Source organism: Xenopus laevis, chromosome 4S (genome assembly GCF_017654675.1).
Source record: "Xenopus laevis strain J_2021 chromosome 4S, Xenopus_laevis_v10.1, whole genome shotgun sequence".
NCBI classification, from domain to species: Eukaryota; Metazoa; Chordata; class Amphibia; order Anura; family Pipidae; genus Xenopus; species Xenopus laevis.
The window spans coordinates 77521639-77540123 of NC_054378.1; the positions used below are offsets into that span (position 1 = coordinate 77521639).

Below are 18485 nucleotides of genomic sequence, written 5' to 3' on the forward strand. Positions count from 1 at the left end.
GTTTGAGGGAATCTCCCGCCTGATTCAGCTCGGATATTGGCTTGAACCAAAGTGCGACACTATTTATATGAACATGGGGATAAAGGGCAAACTGAACGAATAAAGGGATTCCTGGAGCCTTTTGGGGGTTATTTACGTACGGTGGGCCACATTTTTACACATTACTCTCACTCGGTGTATGGAACTAACCCATTCATTTGATTTGGTGTACATTCCTATTGTTATTTAGTCATTTTTATATAGTACTGCTACAGAGACCCACCCCATGTCAGGATATGGGAGATAATGATCCAGGAAAAAAGAAAAAAAATAAGCAATACATGTTTAACCCAAAATAAAGTTTAAATACAGGTAACACGGCACCACCCCCTGTAGATTAAATAATCTATATATGTAAGATTATTGTCCAAGGGAATATCCCCCCCCACCCAGGGAATCCCCACCCCAGTCCAAGGGTGTGAATCCCATTGTAGAATATAGGCATATAGTGGGGTGTTCCCCAGAAATAGTAAATAAAAACAAAACTATATTAAAAGTATAAAGTCATTTATTAGGACAAAAAATGGCCTTATGCATTTCATGCCTGCTGGGGGCACTTACTCATAGGCCATGATATAAAATGATCCAGTCCCTTTTTTAGGCATGAATTCATATTGACACTAAAAATAACATGAACTAAGGTCTCAAAAAGGCCCCAGTGCAAATTTGATAATTTCTTCCCTCAATACATGGGGCCAGGGTAGGACTGGACTGTGGGACACCAGGAAAAAAACACGTGGGCCCCGACGGCACAGATCCACAGCCTGTGCTGCTTCTTCCTGCTGCAACCTCCCTTCTTTAGGCCTGTTGCTGCAAAAACACAGTGTGCACACGTGCAGCAGGGCGGAGGGCAGGTCCGGACTGAGAATTAAAATAGGCCCTGGCATTTTAGGTACACAGAGGCCCAACCAGAACACATAGAGGCCCAAACAGCCCCCCACAGCCAACTAAATGCTGACTTTCCATGGGACCTTATAGCAGCCCCTCTGGCATTTGCGAGAACCCACAGATTGCCAGTCCGGGCCTGGCGGAGGGTGCAGTGGGGTCCTTGAGACAGCAGCCACGGTGGGCCCAGGGCCCCTCAGTCCGACCCTGCTTGGGGCTGGTTGATTTAACACAGCACTTTATGAAATGTATTCCTCATTGCGAAGGTTACAGTTCCCTATCTCACTAAAGGTGGCCATAGACGTTAAGATTTTTAAAAGATCTTTTCGTCATTGTAAGACCAAGTTTATCCTGAAAAAATTGTTTAAATGTACATTTTGTCCATTAAAGGAAAATTATACCCCCCAAACAATGTAGGTCTCTATTAAAAGATACTGAATAAAACAGCTCATGTGTAAAACCCTGCTTCATGTAAATGAACCATTATCATAATAATATACTTTTTTAGTAGTATGTGCCATTGGGTAATCATAAATAGAAAATTGCCATTTTAAAAAATAAGGGCCACCCCCTGACACCCAGGTACCGGTACAGCTCTATTGCGCATGCGCCGAATGTCACGAAGTGAAATCGGAAAACTTCGTGACATTCGGCGCATGCGCAATAGAGCTGTACCGGTACCTGTTCCTACTGCGCATGCGCCAGAAGACGCCGGTCAGAGCAGGAAGAAGACGCGCGTGGGAGAAGATGGCGACTGTGAACTCCGTGGACAGGACCTGCGCAGAGGGGTGAGTAACAAGTTAGGGGCATTTGCCCAGTGGTAGTTTGGTGTTCGCATCTGTCGCCATCAAATCCACTTGTGGACGACCCCAAATGGAAGTTATCCACGCAAAAATCTTCTGATTCAGCTCCCATTCTCAAAAGAGTAGGAGATGTCGACTGAGGAAATCCGCATGCTTGTTCTGGACTCCCGGAACATACTGGGCCGTCAAATCTTGAAGATGACCTTGAGCCCAATCCAAAATTGCCATTGTTTCCATGAATAAAGTCTTGCTCTTAGTTCCTCCCTGTTCCCTTATATATGCTGCAGCTGCTGCATTGTCCGTTCTGACTTTCACTGCAGCCCCTAGGAGTGCTTTCTTGTAAGACTGAAGAGCTTGGAAAATCGCTCTGAGTTCCAGTACATTGGATGGGGTTCTGGACAGGTCCCTGGACCAAGTCCCCTGCGCATGAAGATCTAGAAAATGTGCTCCCCAACCTAGGCCTGAGGCATCTGTGAATATCTCTATCCATGAAGGTTCCTCGAGAGGAAAACCTGATTGGCATGAACTGTCCACCACACCAGATGTTTTTGCAATCTTGGGTAATCCGAAATGTCTCTTACCAGTTCTGATTGACTGCATTGCCTCAGAAAGGACAGCTGAATAGGTCTCATCCTCCATTTGGCCCATTTGATTAGACGTATAGTTGAGGTTAAGAGACCCAGGAGACTTATGAACTTCCTGGCTGAAGTGATCGATTTATTCAAGAACTGAGTCACCTGATGCCATACTGTAAATCTTCTGGACTGGAAGAGAGATCATACCAAGAAGAGTATTGATATGAGCTCCCAAATATATCATCCTCTGAGATGGAATCATTTGACTCTTTTGCACATTTATGAGCCAGCCAAACCTCTCCAACATTTATTTCGCCTTTGTGAGATTGGCTTGTAGAGTGGATGGATCTCTTGCCACAAGGAGTACTGTAGGTAATCCAAATAATGGTAGATCTGTATTGTTCTCCTGTCTCAATTTGGCTATTATCACAACCAGGAGTTTGGTGAATGTTCTGGGAGAGGTGGACAGGCCAAAGGGAAGACAGCGAAATTGGTAATGCTGATTTCGGAGAGAGAAACGAAGAAACTTTTGGTGCTCTAGGGCTATAGGGACATGTAAATAGGCGTCCTTTAAATCCAGGGACACTAACCAGTCTCCTGGACGAATGACAGCTTTTATTGTTGAAATAGTTTCCATTTTGAATGTTTGTTTCTTCAAATATCCGTTTATTTTTCTGAGGAGAACAAAATCCTCTTCTTTCCTCTTCGGATGGGACTACCGTAATTGCCTGGTTCAGCAGTTGTTGCTGAAAATATTAAAAAAGAGCTTCTCTTCTTTCTGAATTTTGAGGTATGGTAGTAGGGACAAAATCATCTGAAGCAGGTTTTTGCTGAAAATCTAGGCGATAGCCTCTTTGAACTATATCTAGAACCCAAGAGTCCTGAATTTCCCTCGCCCAAATCTCCCGAAAGGAGAATAGTCCGGCTCCAACGGGAGGATGGACGGAGTGACCGTCATTGAGTTTTAGTAGAAGGTTTGGGTGATCTTGGGAGCTTAGCTCTGGATTTAAGGAAGCTTTGTCCTGAATACCATGCAGAGGTTCTATACTCTCTTCCATATCTGAAAAATCTTGGCTTGGCTTAGCTTTTCCAAATAGTCTCTTTCCCTCATATGGTATTTTGCAGAGGGAATTCTAAGAGGCAGTTTCTGCAAACCAGGACCTTAGCCATAGGGGTCTACGAGCTGCTATGCCGAAAGACATAGAACGTGCTGAAAGCTGAATAAGAACGAGGCTTGAAGACAAAAGTTGGATGCAAGTCTAAAATCCTGCAGACCTTCCAGAATCTCTTCTCTTTTATCCTTCATGGCTGACTTATGACAAGCTTTACAGCGTCTTTCAATCTCCAATCTATCCCCTTTTTTTACAGGTTCGTCAATGGGGGTAGAAGCACTATGGGAAAAAGTGATGATATTAGTAGCTCACAGCTAATTAATATACAGGGTTCTTTTCGAGGCTGTAGTATACTTACCTAGTCGGCTTGGGAGTGGCTCTTTTAACGGCAGCCGGATCCATGCTTGCAATGCAACACTAGGGCAAAGCGGATTGGCGCCAGTGAATTTTAAATATTTTGCGTCGCGGGAAAATTACGTCACTGTGTCCCACTGAGGTGCAGAGCGCCCCGCTGAAGCGTAAAGCGCCGATAAGCTGCCCAAACAGCAAGATACCCCAGCCGCATGGGGTCCCCTCCCAAACAATGCAGTTGTCTATATAGGGTGCAGGCTACGGGCAGAGAGAACAGCCTGCAAGAACTGTGCCCGGTAATCTCAGGTAATCATAGCCAGCAATGATCTTCCAGGGGAAACCCCTGCTGCTCCAAGGCTGGGACAGAAGAAAAGACTGTTGTGAGCCAGGAAGAGGAGGGCTTTATAGGTGTTTAAAAATTAACTGTTTCTTCTGTCCAGATTGGGAGTAGCAGGAGTTAACCTATCAGTTTTTTTTTCTATGTTGACGGGAGGATGGCCAGGAAAGTAGGATCTATTGCAGCAGGAGCCAACTTACCTGTTTTGGGAAAGTGAAAGGAAACCCATACAGGGACATGAATAATAGGCATGGAGTTGTTTTTGACTAGGAAGCCAGTGCCTCTTCCCTCTGACACCACTCAATGCACCTCACACTGAATTTTTAATCCAGAACAAGGTGTAGAGCACAGCCAGACCTTGGACAGAAGTACCTTCTTGAACTTCTGTCCCGGTTGACCTCTGCAAACTCCTAAATAAATCCTACTTCTGGATCTATAACCCAGTGCTGCAAGTGAGCAGTGCTAAACATGAGCCACTGTTACCCACCTGTGTGTGAGTTGTAAACTAGATATTAACTGGGATAGAAATGAATGAATTACTATGAATAAGAATTCCCTTTCTGTCTCCACCAGCAACAGCTGCTTTTCCAGGCTGTGTGGGCAAGCTTGGGGTTGTCTGCCTCCCTGACGGTGCAGTGGAGAGGAAGGGGGCAGGGGGTGTCCCAGAAGCAATGCCACTGTAAAAATGCCTCTGGTTGCAGAATAGACAGGAACTGACATATATATTTGGCTAAATGTCCACATTTTGCTGTGCTTTGGGACGGTGGCTGAGGAGCCCTTTGGTAGGCATGGGGGCAAGAATAACGAAAGCGAGAAAGTGCACAAATTGGAATTTTTCTTGCTGCCAACTGCCCCATAAGGAACCTGTAGTGAGTCCAGGAGGTATGTGCCTACCATTTAAGTTGGGATTTGCTTTTTGGCAGCTGTTGTTTTACCACAAGATGGAGTATGTATAGACACAAGTACCTTTGTGCATACTGTTGTTTGTGTGCAGTTTGGTGCTTGTGCTCCTAATTGAGCCTTTCTGATAGTGAAGAAGCTCAGTGAAAGGATGTGTAGTGTTCCTATATCTTCATTTCTCTAGTCATTTCAGTTAAATTTACTCCAAAGCTTCAGCTCAGCTTGATTCATTTTGCAAGTGCATTCACACAAAAGAGCGTGCATCCAGTACAACACCTGCAGAGGACAGTATAGGACCAGTTTTTTATTTTTTATTATTGAGGATGTAGTGTTCTATCACAAATATGTATATGCCAGTCCAGCTTGATTGTTTGGTCTGTTTGAAGACTTTTAATGTCTTTTTCATCTCATGACAAGTGGAACATATTTATTATTTATATTGTGGGTGTATATTATCTGTTTGTCAGAAATCAGTGATTGGCTTTTTTTTGTTGCTTTCTAGACTCTATGTTGCTCCACTTCTACTTGCATTGCAAGAACCTAGTTTGATAGTTAATCCTATAATGAGGAACTACATGACAAGCAAAGACGGTTGACAACATGACATTTAATTATCTGACTGTGTAATAAACTAAACAAATAGTACATTTCTCTATTTTGCCTGGGAGTGCCAGTGTGCACAGTGGATTTTATATGTGTGACGTTCACTAATTTTGATTCCTACATCCTGTCACACGGCTTTTTCGTTATATTATAATTTTCAACAACATGATTATTCAAATCCAACTATTTTAGTATCAGACTATGCTATAATATATTATAATCCTGATGCTCCTTGTCAAGTTGAGGGCAGTGAACCCCAAGTTGGTACTTTTCCTGCTGAGTCATTCTAGTATTCATATTCGTGGAAAGACTAAAGGGGGTTCACATTTTAGTATGTTATGGGATGGCCAATTCTTAGCAACTTTTCAACTGGTCTTCATTTTTTATTTCTCAATGTTTTTGGATTATTTGCCTTCCTCTTCTGACTCTTTCCACCATCACCACCAAGCTTGTTTCTTGTGCAGCTACAATTTTATTGTTACTTTGTATATTGCTTGTCACTCTATTTAGACCCTCCTCTAGTCATATTCCTGCCTCTCATGTATACCACTGCCTGGTTGCTAGGTTGCATTGTGCCCTAGAAACTAGTCATCCCCCTGTAAGGTCTAATGACTCTGATACACTAACATTGTGATGTTTCTTTTCTTTCTAGGCTTTCTAGACTCCCACCTTATTTAAAAGATCCCCCGGGGTAGGTATCTGATAGTGTTTATCTGAAATATTTACTTTTAACTCATAGTTTCCATCAGGGTTGTCCTCCTTCATGCTCTATGGCCCCCCAGTTTGTATTTAGGGCTAGTCCACACGAGGAGATTCGGGGATATTTTGTCGTCTGGCAACTTTGGGCGACTATAGAAAACGCATCGCCGCGTGTGCATTAGCGCATGCGACTTTTCATTGTAGCCTATGGGGAAAAACGCTGAGGCAGTTCGGGGAGATAGTCGCTCATAAGACGAGGCGATTAGTCGCCAGGCAACAAAATCTCCCCGAATCTCCTCGTGTGGCCTTACCCTTAGCCACAACGCCTGTAATCCTCTACCAACTAGTAAAGGACCAGTTTAAAATTGTAATAGAGCAGTTTAAATATCCCTGGTTTACACTGCAGCATAGACTTACTAAGCGAGAGAACTGCTGTATCTGGTTGTAATTGTAGCATATGACACTTTTATGATACATGTTGTATCCAGTACAGACACTTTATTCATTTGAATGCAGATTATTTAAACAATGGGTTCCCATTTCAGCATTCAGAACACAAGTCATAATTATAACTCCTGCACTCTAGATGCTGCCTACACATATTTGGGGGGCGTGTTTGTTCTTTTTTCATATAGGAGGCCATCGCCTACAAATACGATTCTCATACTCCTGACAATTATTGGTTCTTCTGGTGATTTTTCACGGTCCGGCTCTCATTCAATCTGAGTCAATCAGTTGTGCGCTCTGCGCTTTTGTTGCAGATAGCCCCCCCTTACCTTTTGGGAGTTCCTTAAACACCAGTAGAAAGACTACCTGCTCAGAAAGAGCTTACTAACATGCTAATCACAGTTAAATACCTTTTTCACAATATAAATCACTTCCAACAACCGTGACTATATAACCCACAGTACAGTTTGCAATCCTTGGTGTCTGTTCCTGAACCCCATCCAAGGTACCACAATGCAATCAATACAAAGAGAATGGAAACAAGCAGATCAGTAACTTGCAGTGATATGCTGCATATTATCATTTTATTAGACAGGACAACTTTCCTGTAGAAAGTGTATTTTAGCAAGTCAGTTGGACCAATGGAATTCGATGTGTGCAGTGTTCCTTCCAAAACACTTTCTGAACAGAGAAAACCTATTCCCCATTTAGCATGAAGACACACAATGGTAGTAGCAGCGGCTACAAAATAGACAATTGGCTTTTCCAAGACACTTTGGGGCACATTTACTAAGGGTTGAAGTGAATTCGAAGTGAATATTCGAATTGAAAAATTTCAAATTTCGAAGTAAATTTTGGGTGTTTTGACCATTGAATAAGCCAAATTCGACTTCGATTCGAAGTGAAAATGCTTCGCCCATTCGATAATCGAAGCAGTGAGAGCTGTGAAGATGTGGAATTCTCTCCCTGAATCAGTTGTACAGGCTGATACATTAGATAGCTTTAAGAAGGGGTTGGATGGCTTTTTAGCAAGTAAGGGAATACAGGGTTATGGGAAATAGCTCATAGTCCAAGTTGATCCAGGGACTAGTCCGATTGCCATTTTGGAGTCAGGAAGGAATTTTTCCCCCTCTAAGGCAAATTGGAGAGGCTTCAGATGGGTTTTTTGCCTTCCTCTGGATCAACTGGCAGTTAGGTAGTTAATAAAAAAAATAAAAAGGTTGAACTCGATGGACATGTGTCTTTTTTCAACCTTACTTACTATGAAGCACGGTCTCTTTAAAAAACGTCGACTTCGCCACCTTAAACCTGCCGAATTGCTATGTTAACCTATGGGGACCTCCTAGAACCTTCAGCCAGTATTTGGCGAAGTTTTGAGAAGTCAAGGGATTTTTTTGTAAAATCGTACGATTAAATCATTCGATTCAAAGTATGATCAGAGTACGATCGTACGATCTTAAAAATCCTTCAACTTCAAATGTCGGACTAGCCTATTCGATGGTCGAATTTCAACGTTTTTTTCCATTTCGAAATTCGACCCTTGATAAATCTGCCCCTTTGTGTGTTTTAGCAGAGGCAATTCACAGTATTGTCTATGGCAGGGTATTTTGCAACCACTAGTAGCCAAATAAACAAGCCTACTATTAACTGAAAGGTTGATATGCATTTTAAATCTCATCCAGGCCTTGCACATGGCGGAAAATGTCTTGTCTGCCGTCACCCTGAAGTTTTCAAAGTCATATTGTGCAGCTGTATCATTCTTCTTTTGCAATTCTTTCTTTTAGGGGAAAGGAGCTTGTAGTACCCACTCGTGAGCCTGGCAAGTTTTATTCACTACATCAGAGTCCGCAGCAGTTCAAGCAATTTCTCATAATTGGTGGGCTGGACAGGTGAGCGTCACTGCAAAAACAAATAACTAAAGGTTTCTTATTTAGTGTTGTGCCAGACTTGTAAAACCAGAGACAAAAGATACAAACACAAGCTCAGTTTGCAGTCCTGTGCCACTATACTGGATCATACACTGGAAAGAAATGATTAGCTTTCATTAGGTTGGTGATGTGAATTACAAGAATAAAAGTTGATTGTGGTTACAATTTTAGTGCAGGTAGTATGTCTTAGACTTGTTTTGTTCAGCTGAATTTGTGCAATTATAAGGAAGCTGATCCAAAAGCAATTGAAGAAGGAGAAGATCTACATTGGGCTGATCGCAGTGGGCAGATGCCAGTGAACTGATTGTTCATTTATAATGCCGTGGTTTGATAGGTGACGGTGCCAGTGCAGGCTAAGCAAGCTAATATAATGGCATCATTTTTCTTTATGTTTTTGCTGGAGGTGAAGAGAACCAAAGGCAAAGCCTTTTATTACTTGCAAATTCTCCTGTATTCACAGATACTTTCAAATAGCAAGATTCTATAGGGATGAGGGATCAAAGCCAGACGGCAGCCGGAGGTAACATTATAACACACTATTATAACACACTGTCTCACAGCAATATGCCACTGTACAGGCACACAGTGTCATGAGTTTGCTCTGCAGCTTTTTAGGACATAAATCTTAGTCAACAGATAAAGTAGGTCTTAATGTGACACTTTTCAAATAAAATAGGTTTATATGCCGTGGTTGGCTGATTATATCTATTTCCATGAGATGAATGTCATACGACCTTGTCATTTTTGTGATAGGACTCCTTAAAGCTTTACTTGTTTTTATAGGTTGATCTTCTTTGGGGAAGTATTTGCTGTGTAAGAGTAATAATGTTCACTTTTGGTGTTCCTGGTCCTTTAAAACAGTAGATATTGAGATGTCCTTTGTAGATCAGGCTGGTCTCCAGAGTCTGGTGGAGGGAATGCTGCACTACTCCTGGCCAGAGGAGAAAGGATCCCTCCAAACCCCATTACTGGTTATGCAATGTTTTAGGTGCAGTGTGTGACAGAGAAAACAAACTACAAACCCTGTGGGCACTGCAATGGCAGAGAATAGATTGTATAGCTTCTTTTCTCTGTATGATATATATATATCTATCTATATATGTGCCTAAGAGTTTCTCTCTTCTGCTTTAGGAAGATGCGTCTCTTCTTTCTCACTTGCTGGAGGCCCTGGAAACGGGGGCACCCCCACATTGAGGCATTGCCTTAAGTAGGTGCTACAAAATGAATTCCCATGTTTTACCCAAACTGTTTAAGTTGAGTGTGAGTAGATCCTACTTGCCACATATCTGGGTGTTTATGCCCTTTATAGCCCTCTTTAAAGGCTCTGTAAACACACGCTTTTCTGCTTATGAAAGTCTAAAGTTAATTGCCATCTCTGTAAAATACAGATAAATGGATTATTATAATCACTTTTGTGGCTGATCCCTAAATTGAATGGTAAAATGTGACTTAAATATGTTGGAAGTGATAACCTTATAATGAGGAGGAGTCACATGTGCAAGAGACATGTATTTTACACTAGAATGTGGGAACATGTGTTTTTCTACATTGCAATATGTGATGGCTGAGTATTTTGTATTATACAGTGGAATGTAGAATGTTTTGTTTTTATTCACACTGGAATAAGGAAGAGTGTACTGTACACTTGAATGGAGGGGGATTGTATCTTATATTGTAGTGTGGGGAGGGGTAGGTATGTACAGTAAAATTTGGGAGAGATTTATTTAAGACAGGACTTGGGCAGGTCATATATTATTACACAGAATTGTAGGAGAGGTTGGCAAGTGGGAAGGGTTCCGCATTCCTCAGACATCAATGTCAGTTGGAAACTACTGGGTTAAAGGAGAACTAAAGCTTAACTAAAGAAGTACATTATGTTTTGGGCTTCTGTACCAGCCCAAGGCAACCACAGCCCTTTAGCAGTAAAGATCTGTGTCTCCAAAGATGCCCCAGTAGCTCCCCATCTTCTTTTCTGCTGATTCACTGCACATGCTCTCTGCTGCTGTCACTTACGGAGCGTAGGGACCCAAGCTCTGTAATGTTTGTGGTGTTGATGAATTTTATACATTTCATTGGCTGGAACATGCATTAGGGATGGTGTGGTACAGCCTGTTCTAATAGAGAGTGAATTTTTAACAAGATATAGCTTTTAAAGGGGTGGCTTGATTCTAAGCACCTTTTCAACTTGTCTTCATTTTTTCTTTTTTTTTTTAAATAGTTTTTGAATGATTTGCCTCCTTCTGCTTCTTTCCATCTTTTAAGTTGGTGGGGGGGGGGGGTCACTGACCGCCATCTAAAAAACAAATGTTCTGTAAGGCAACACGTATTGTTATTCCTACTTTTTATTACTCATCTTTCAATTCAGGCCCCCTTCTATTCATATTCCAGTCTCTTATCAGAATCAATGCATGATTACTAGGGTAATTTGGATCCTAGCAACCAGATGGCTAAACTGCAAACTGGAGAGCTGCTGAATAAAAAGCTAAATAACTCAAAAACCACAAAATTTACTGTGGAATGACCTATACTCAAAGTGTATTTACCTTACAGGACTTGATCATCTCATTGCAACTATTGCTGGAACACCCAGCATTCGTGATGTCATTGCCTTCTGAAATCATTCTGGGACGTGACTATCAGCAATGCACCCAACACAATGTCTGGCGAGGATCTCCAGCAATATCACATTCAGGTGATCCCTCCATGTCCAGTGGAGAGTGACTGCAGCATCAGTAACGTGACTTTTATGAATGTAAGGACCTGGCACAGCGGCTCATTTATCAACGCTGGGCAAATTTGCCCATGGGCAGTTACCTATAGCAACCAATCAGTGATTAGCATTTTCAAGCCAGCTGCAAGTAGACCAATGAAAGCAGCAATCTGATTGGTTGCCATGGGTTACTGTCCATGGGCAAATTTGCCCAGTGTTGATAAATGACCCTCATAGAGTCAGTAAGAGTCTTACTGCTTCCAGACATGGCTCCTTTCACTTCGTTTTTATACTGAAGCACTTGTTATTCCTCTGCAGAAACTTTGAGTGCTGCTTTATGAACCATTAGCCAATAAAAAACAGACTAGAACAATGCTGCCCAATAATTCCCATATAGTAAGAGAGTACCTCTATACTTCATACCTACTGGTAACTGAATGATGCAATTTACTTTCTATCAGCAATTAGAAGTCAGGCTACTAGAAGTACAATGAAAGCCATTGATAAGTGTATGGGACAGTGTAGCACCTATGTTGTTCTTTTTGAAATAAATTTTTTCTAGTTTTTAAATAATTAGCTATTTTTTCACTGCTAACATAATGCATTTGACAACTGTTCATTTTAGCCTACTGTCTATAGTTGAAAGAAAAATAAGTCAGAAAAAGAACTTCCCGTGATGTTGCCCTGCTAAGACAATTAAAGAAACATTAATATCAAAAAATAAGGGACTCTGCCCGGTCTAACCGTAATTTGCATATGCAAATTAGGGGCGGGGAGGGAAACCACGTGACTGTCAGAAACAAGGAAGAGAAAAATGTTTCCCCCTTCCCATCCCTAATTTGCATATGCGGTATTCGGCAGGATCTTTAGTGAAGGATTCGGGGGTTCGGCAGAATCCAAAATAGTGGATTCAGTGCATCCCTACAAAAGATTAAAGTGTTTTAAAGTAATATAATGCAGTGTTGCCCTGCACTGGTAAACTGCTACTATAGTTTATATAAATAAGCTGGAGAAAAGGCTCAGGTTACACAGCAGATAGCAGATAAGCTCTGTAGAACATAATGGTGTTATCTGTTATCCACTATTTAACCTGTGCCACATTGCTTTTTTTCAATTTTCCGGCAGAAATTGAATAAAGGCTATATGGCACAGCTTAAATAGTGGATAACAGATGACACCATTATGTTCTACAGAGCTTATCTGCTATCTGCTGTGTAACCTGAGCCTTTCTCCTTTGATTGGCTGTCCCCATTGCTACACAGCAGCTTATTTATGTATAAAATAGTAGTGTTTCTGAAGCAAACAGCAGATTTACCAGTGCAGAGCAACACTGCATTATATTTTTATTACTTTACCTTTGATGTTATTGTTCCTTTAAATGGGGATTCTCAAGCCTTTTCTCGGCACTAGATCAATCAGTCAGTGTTTCTTGTTTTCAACAATAGAGGCTTCCAGCTCCTCAAGTGAGATGTTACCAGCATGAAATAAAGGGCCGACACTGAATAGTATTAAGATTTATTTTGTTTATAAATAACTGAGAATCAGTATGAAGGCTAGACAGCATGTGCAAGTAATGGAACATGGGAAGGCATTGAGTGGGTAAATAAAAGGTTAGCAGGTTGCATACAACACAACACTGCAAGGAAATGTAGAAATAAAAACTTTTTTTGCATTTTTATAGGCAGCAATATGTTAAAACTTTCAGTATGTAAATATGGATTTCTATAAACATTTGTATAGTTACTTCAATAGATTTATACTTACAAAACACACATACACATGAAACAGTTTTCCATGGAATAAGCTGTGTATTTTCCTGCGACCTGGAGCAACACAAAGCTCTCTTCTATTAAAATAACACACATTTTTAAGAAATAAAGTGTAAAAGTGGCAGCTCTCCAAAACAAAGGTTTCCCCTTACGTGACATCACCAGCTTGCCAGCGCCTGCTGTGTCTCTTGAGGGAAGAGGGCTTGTGATTGGCTCTCCTGCAGTATCTGCTCTCTGATTGGTCACTTGTGCTATAGTTCTGTGCACTTGCTTTGTGCTATGTGCTCTCCTTAGCTGCCGGCAGGACTGGGCTGGATGCCTGGGGTCCCTGCTGGGACTGAGAACTCGTAGGCTGCGTCCCTGTGGCAGTTTTAATAGAGTTCAGAGTTTTGCTAAACCACGAGTTTTTGGCAGCTTGGATCTCACTGAGCAGAGCACCGCGCTGATGTTCCAGCTCCTAAGGGTCAAGAAACATACAAAGATTAGGCTTGGGATCACCACTGTATATAACCTTTATCTAGCACTGTACAGAACAGGGAACCTGGATCAGCTTCCCCATGTCATATGCCCATGTACGTTTTTATACCACTGGACCATCACATAATGGGGTATATTTATCAAATAGTGAAGTTAGAGATCACCACAATCCGCTAGAGTGAAATTCCAACACTCTCCATTCATTTCTATGGGATTTTTAAAAGAGTATTTAAAAAAAAAGGACTATATTGGCTAGTTGATGCAGTCCTCGTCACATCGGCGCCCATTAATATCATTATAATATGAATCTAGGGTCGAACGATAGGATTAGCCCAATATTGTATATGGAAACACACACATCATCACTATGCAGGTTCACATCTGGGAGAAGAAAAAAGTCTTTGAACCTTTACCTATCCCTTTCCATGGCTAATTAGCACAAGAGATCCTACTCCAGGACTTGAATATGTGCCTTCAAGTTGTGAATACAAATGTTGTAATAAAATGTGGTAATAAATGAGCTACATCTTCTGACTGTTCCCTACACTTTAGCTCTCACCCACTGTCATTAGAAACCATTGCAGTCCAGCACATCTTAACAATGGGCAAATAGTGCAATAACCGCACCGCCAGTATTTGCTTCAACTGTTAAAACTTGTTCACGGATTAAAGATAATTGCTGATTGGTCACTGTACTAGTTCCACTTTGCTGTGTGTGAATTATATGCACTTATTTTGCAATTTTTGTTTTGGATTTGCATGTGTAAATTATAGGGATGCACCGAATCCACTATTTTGTGAAAAGATTCGGCCAAATACCAAATCGAATCCTAATTTGTATATGCAAACTAGGGATGGGAAGGGAAAACATTTCTTACTTCCTTGTTTTGTGACAAAAAGTCACGCAATTTCCCTCCCCGCCCCTAATTTGCATATGCAAATTAGGATTCGGTTCAGCCAGGCAAAAGGATATAGTTACATAGTTAAATTGGGTTGAAAAAAGACAAAGTCCATCAAGTTCAACTCCTCCAAATGAAAATCCAGCATCCATACACACACCCCTCCATACCCTCACATAAATTCTATATTCCCGTATGTAACCTAACTATAGATTTTAGTATCACAATAGACTTGGATATTATGTCTGTCCAAGAAATCATCCAAGCCATTCTTAAAGGCATTAACTGAATCACCCGGCTGTGCATTCCACAACCTCACTGTGAAGAACCACCTACTGAATCCTGCTGAAAAAGGCTGAATCCTGGCCAAATCCCAAAATGAATCCTGGATTTAGTCATTTAGGGATGCGCCAAATCCACTATTTTGGATTCGGCCAAACCCCTGAATCTTTCACGAAAGATTCGGCGAATACCAAATCCAAATTTGCATATGAAATTAGGGGTGGGATGTTATTTTTAATAGCTTCTTTCTGACAAAAAGTCCTGCAATTTCCCTTCCCGTCCCTAATTTGCACATGCAAATTAGGATTCAGGTTCAGCTTCGCAGAAGGATTCGACTGAATCGACGAATCTTGCTGAAAAAGGCAGAATCCGGAAACCTGGATTCAGTGTATCACTAGTGTAAATGTATAACTCCTGTTGAGTTAAACTGGACCAGTCAGTGCAGTAAATTGTGATCAGCCTGCCACCCCCCCCCCTCTGAAGCTGGCCATAGACGCAAAGATCTGATCGAGGATTCGTACGATTTTCAGACCATGTGTGGAGAGTCCCAACATTTTCTGTCCGGCAGAGATCAGTCGTTTGGTCGGTCGGACAGGTTAAAAGATTTCTGTCGGCTGCTGATAATATCTCTGCGTGTATTGCTGATCGTATGATTTTCAGTGGGAGGCTGTCACCAGCTTTGGTTGGACATAGATATCGTACAATTGCTGTCAGGGGCAGAACATCGGCTCATCTGTTCTTTAACTACTTTATTTGATCTCCCCGAATCTGCCCGTGTGTCACAAGCCTAAAGAATAGTGTGCCAGTGAGCCTCTTAGTGCACACGCCAAAAAATTCCCCCCGCCCTGCTGCCCACAGTAACACTTATTACAGCTCTGTGCCCCCAAAAAGGGGGGGCATAGGCACCCCACTGAACCCAGAGGTATGTCGTTGCCATTACCTGTATTTTGCATTTAGCCTCCACGAGTTGTAATTTGGTCTGCGCCAACTCCACCTCCATCTCACGAAGGTGCTTCTTTATGGAATCTTTCTCATCGTCTGCTCCATCTCCTGTCTTGTCTCTGCAGCTTCCACTAGACTTTATCGCCCCTTCCTTACAGAGAATTTCACTGCAGTGGCTGCAGGACATTACTTTGGCCTAAAACAAGTTATTGTTAGTTATTGTTAGTCTATTAAATCGTTACTCTTTCAATACTGAAACCTGTAACATTGTCTTACTGAAACATTACAGATAAAGCTATAATTTAATGAATCGGAGTTAAAGATTTAAAGGGCGGAGTTCACCCTTAAGTTAATATTTATTATATTATAACATGTCCTATGCTGTTCAACCTTTCAATTGGTCCTCATTGTTCTGCTGCACAAACACATAAATAACCAGCATACTATTAATAGATAAGCTGTTTAGAATGCAATGGACAAATAGATCCATGAACACAAATAAAATATTTGCATGTGATTGTGTTACTGGCTCAGCTTTGAAGAAGGAACTGCAATGTGAAAGCTTGCTGTGATTATCATCTTAGTTAGCCAATAAAGGTATCACCTTTACACCACTTTTGTTATGCTTCATATCAAAAGTTCTTCCCTATAAGTTACTGGCTCTTTAACCCATTAAGTGTGGGGTTCATTCCGAAACCAGCTATTCTCACCTTAATGATTTCTAGCTCTTCTCTGTTAGCTGTTTGCTGCTTCTCTAGACGGGTGCTTAGCTGGGAACATATCTGTAGAAGACAGAAGAAAAACTTACTCACACCAAAAAGAATGTACAGAGTCTCCTACTATTTCCATTTTTTTAGGTGGAGGCCAATTCATTGCTTCACAGAAGTCTTCAGAGTCTTGAACATTTTATGAACACGTCCTACACAAAATAATAGTTTTTAATGTGGCACTGCTTTGTGTTTTCACCAATACCTGCCCAAAAATCAACCATCAACCCAGTAAATCCAGGACTGCATTAGTTAGTTGATGTGATCCTCCTTCCAACAGCTCCTATTTCCACTGTTGCAATCCGATTGTTTGGCGCTAGAAGACACTATTCCATTTAGACGAGTCAATTGTGCTAATCCCTTCTTTTTAACAACCCATGAGCAGCAGCACTAAGAGCTTCTAAAGATTTTGTTAGAGTAAGAATGTTTCCCTACAACTATGAATGGGATGCAAGTAATGAAAAGCAGTTACTAATGTAAGGCCGTATCACCTGTTTGTATTCGGCTATGATAGCTGTGGTCTTCTTAATTTCTTGCTCAGCTTTCTCCAGTTGTTTCCGGAAAATTTCCTTCAGCTGGGGAAGATGGAAAGGTCACAACACCGTTATGTTAGAAAAACTGTGTTTCCTTAAACTATTAAGTACGGCCCAAGGAACAAGTACAGATTGCAAATGATTTACTTTTTCATTTTACGTGTCATAATCTTACAAATGGAATTATTTCAGTTAAGATGATCAGGATGGGCAAATAAGATGTGTAGGGGCCTTTATACTGGACAACCTATTGGCATTTATACGTTGAACTTAACTGCCAGCGGGATAGTTACATAGTTAAGTTGGGTTGAAAAAAAGACCAAAGTCCATCAAGTTCAACCCCTCCAAATGTAACCCAGGGCACATACCTACACACACTCACACCAACTCTTCATACACTCATATAAACTATATATAACAAGATCTATACTAACTGTAGATTTTAGTATCACTATAGCCTATGATGTTATGCTTGTCCAAGAAATCATCCAAGCCCTTCACTGGAACAGCCCAGATACTGCAATCATTTATTTACCTGAGCGGTTTCCTCTTCCTGTTTGCGCTTTTCCTCCTCTGCCTCCACAAGTCTCTGCTTGGTAAGAAGAAGCTCCTTGTTTAGCACCTCTGCTTTGTCTTCAGCCTGATGGAGAACAGTGTGTTAGCACAGGATTTGGTAGTGATGACACATCAAATAGCCGAGGCAAGTGCCCTCATCTTATGGAACACATATACACAAGCCAATCCCACCCAACAGGCATGGTCTGATATCATGGGTCAGCTAGAGAAACCCAGGTCATAGTACCTGGATGAACCACCCTAGATTTATTCCTCTGTACTAAGGCCAAATCCCCAGGTACAGAGGCCAGTAGCATTTACCATATGGCTGATCTGTGATTAATCTTGACAGGATGAAAAGATATTTTGTTGAGTGGTTGTTTCTTAAGAATGTGCAGTATGCAGTGACATTTAGTAGCACATTGCTAGTATCTTACCTGATCCAAGTCATTGCGCAGGGCAATCTTGCTGGTAACTAATTCATGTGCTAGGTCGTCATTCTCCTGTTCTAGTCTCATGCTGGTTTCCTGCAGTCTCCTGTTCTCTCTCTATAGGAGGACACATAGGAGTGGTTATACATATGGCAAGTTGTACAGTGAGCAGCACATAGAGAGGAGGGTAGAACAAGGCAGAGCATGGAATCACCTAAGGAGTAAAGAGACATGAATTCAGGCTGCAAAGCCTTCCTCTGCAACATTACTGCAATATCTGGCAAGCAAAAAGTAGCACAAAGCATCCGGGCTGGGAACGTTCTTCTGATACAGACATTAAGCACATTAAGCAGAAGTTTCCCTTATCTATGTAATGTGGCTGCCTCATAGCAAGGGCCCGACTTGTGCAAAGAGCTGGGATCTCATACACTTAAGTCATTG

General features: G+C 41.5%; 1 protein-coding gene and 1 long non-coding RNA gene across 3 annotated transcripts in view; one reads left to right on the top strand and one right to left on the bottom strand.

Annotated features, from left to right (window-relative positions):
• The first annotated feature begins 5 nt into the window (after positions 1 to 5).
• LOC108715615 lies at positions 6 to 12313 on the top strand. Of its 2 annotated transcripts, none has more exons than XR_001935539.2 (6): positions 6 to 141; positions 6258 to 6296; positions 8536 to 8640; positions 9140 to 9199; positions 9811 to 9886; positions 11230 to 12313. It is a non-coding gene; the product is annotated as an uncharacterized LOC108715615 (long non-coding RNA). The 2 variants fall into 2 exon arrangements; XR_001935540.2 differs by having other exon boundaries at positions 8 to 136.
• A 575-nt stretch (positions 12314 to 12888) lies between these two features.
• The window catches only part of rabgap1l.S (RAB GTPase activating protein 1-like S homeolog), a gene marked incomplete at its 5' end in the record, with an annotated part of 148777 nt that continues 143180 nt past the window's right edge, over positions 12889 to 18485 (bottom strand). Inside the window, 6 exon segments of the mRNA NM_001096453.1 lie at positions 12889 to 13615; positions 15757 to 15954; positions 16469 to 16540; positions 17017 to 17100; positions 17594 to 17698; positions 18051 to 18161. Coding sequence (NP_001089922.1) covers positions 13436 to 13615; positions 15757 to 15954; positions 16469 to 16540; positions 17017 to 17100; positions 17594 to 17698; positions 18051 to 18161 — 750 coding nt within the window. The 3' untranslated portion in view covers positions 12889 to 13435.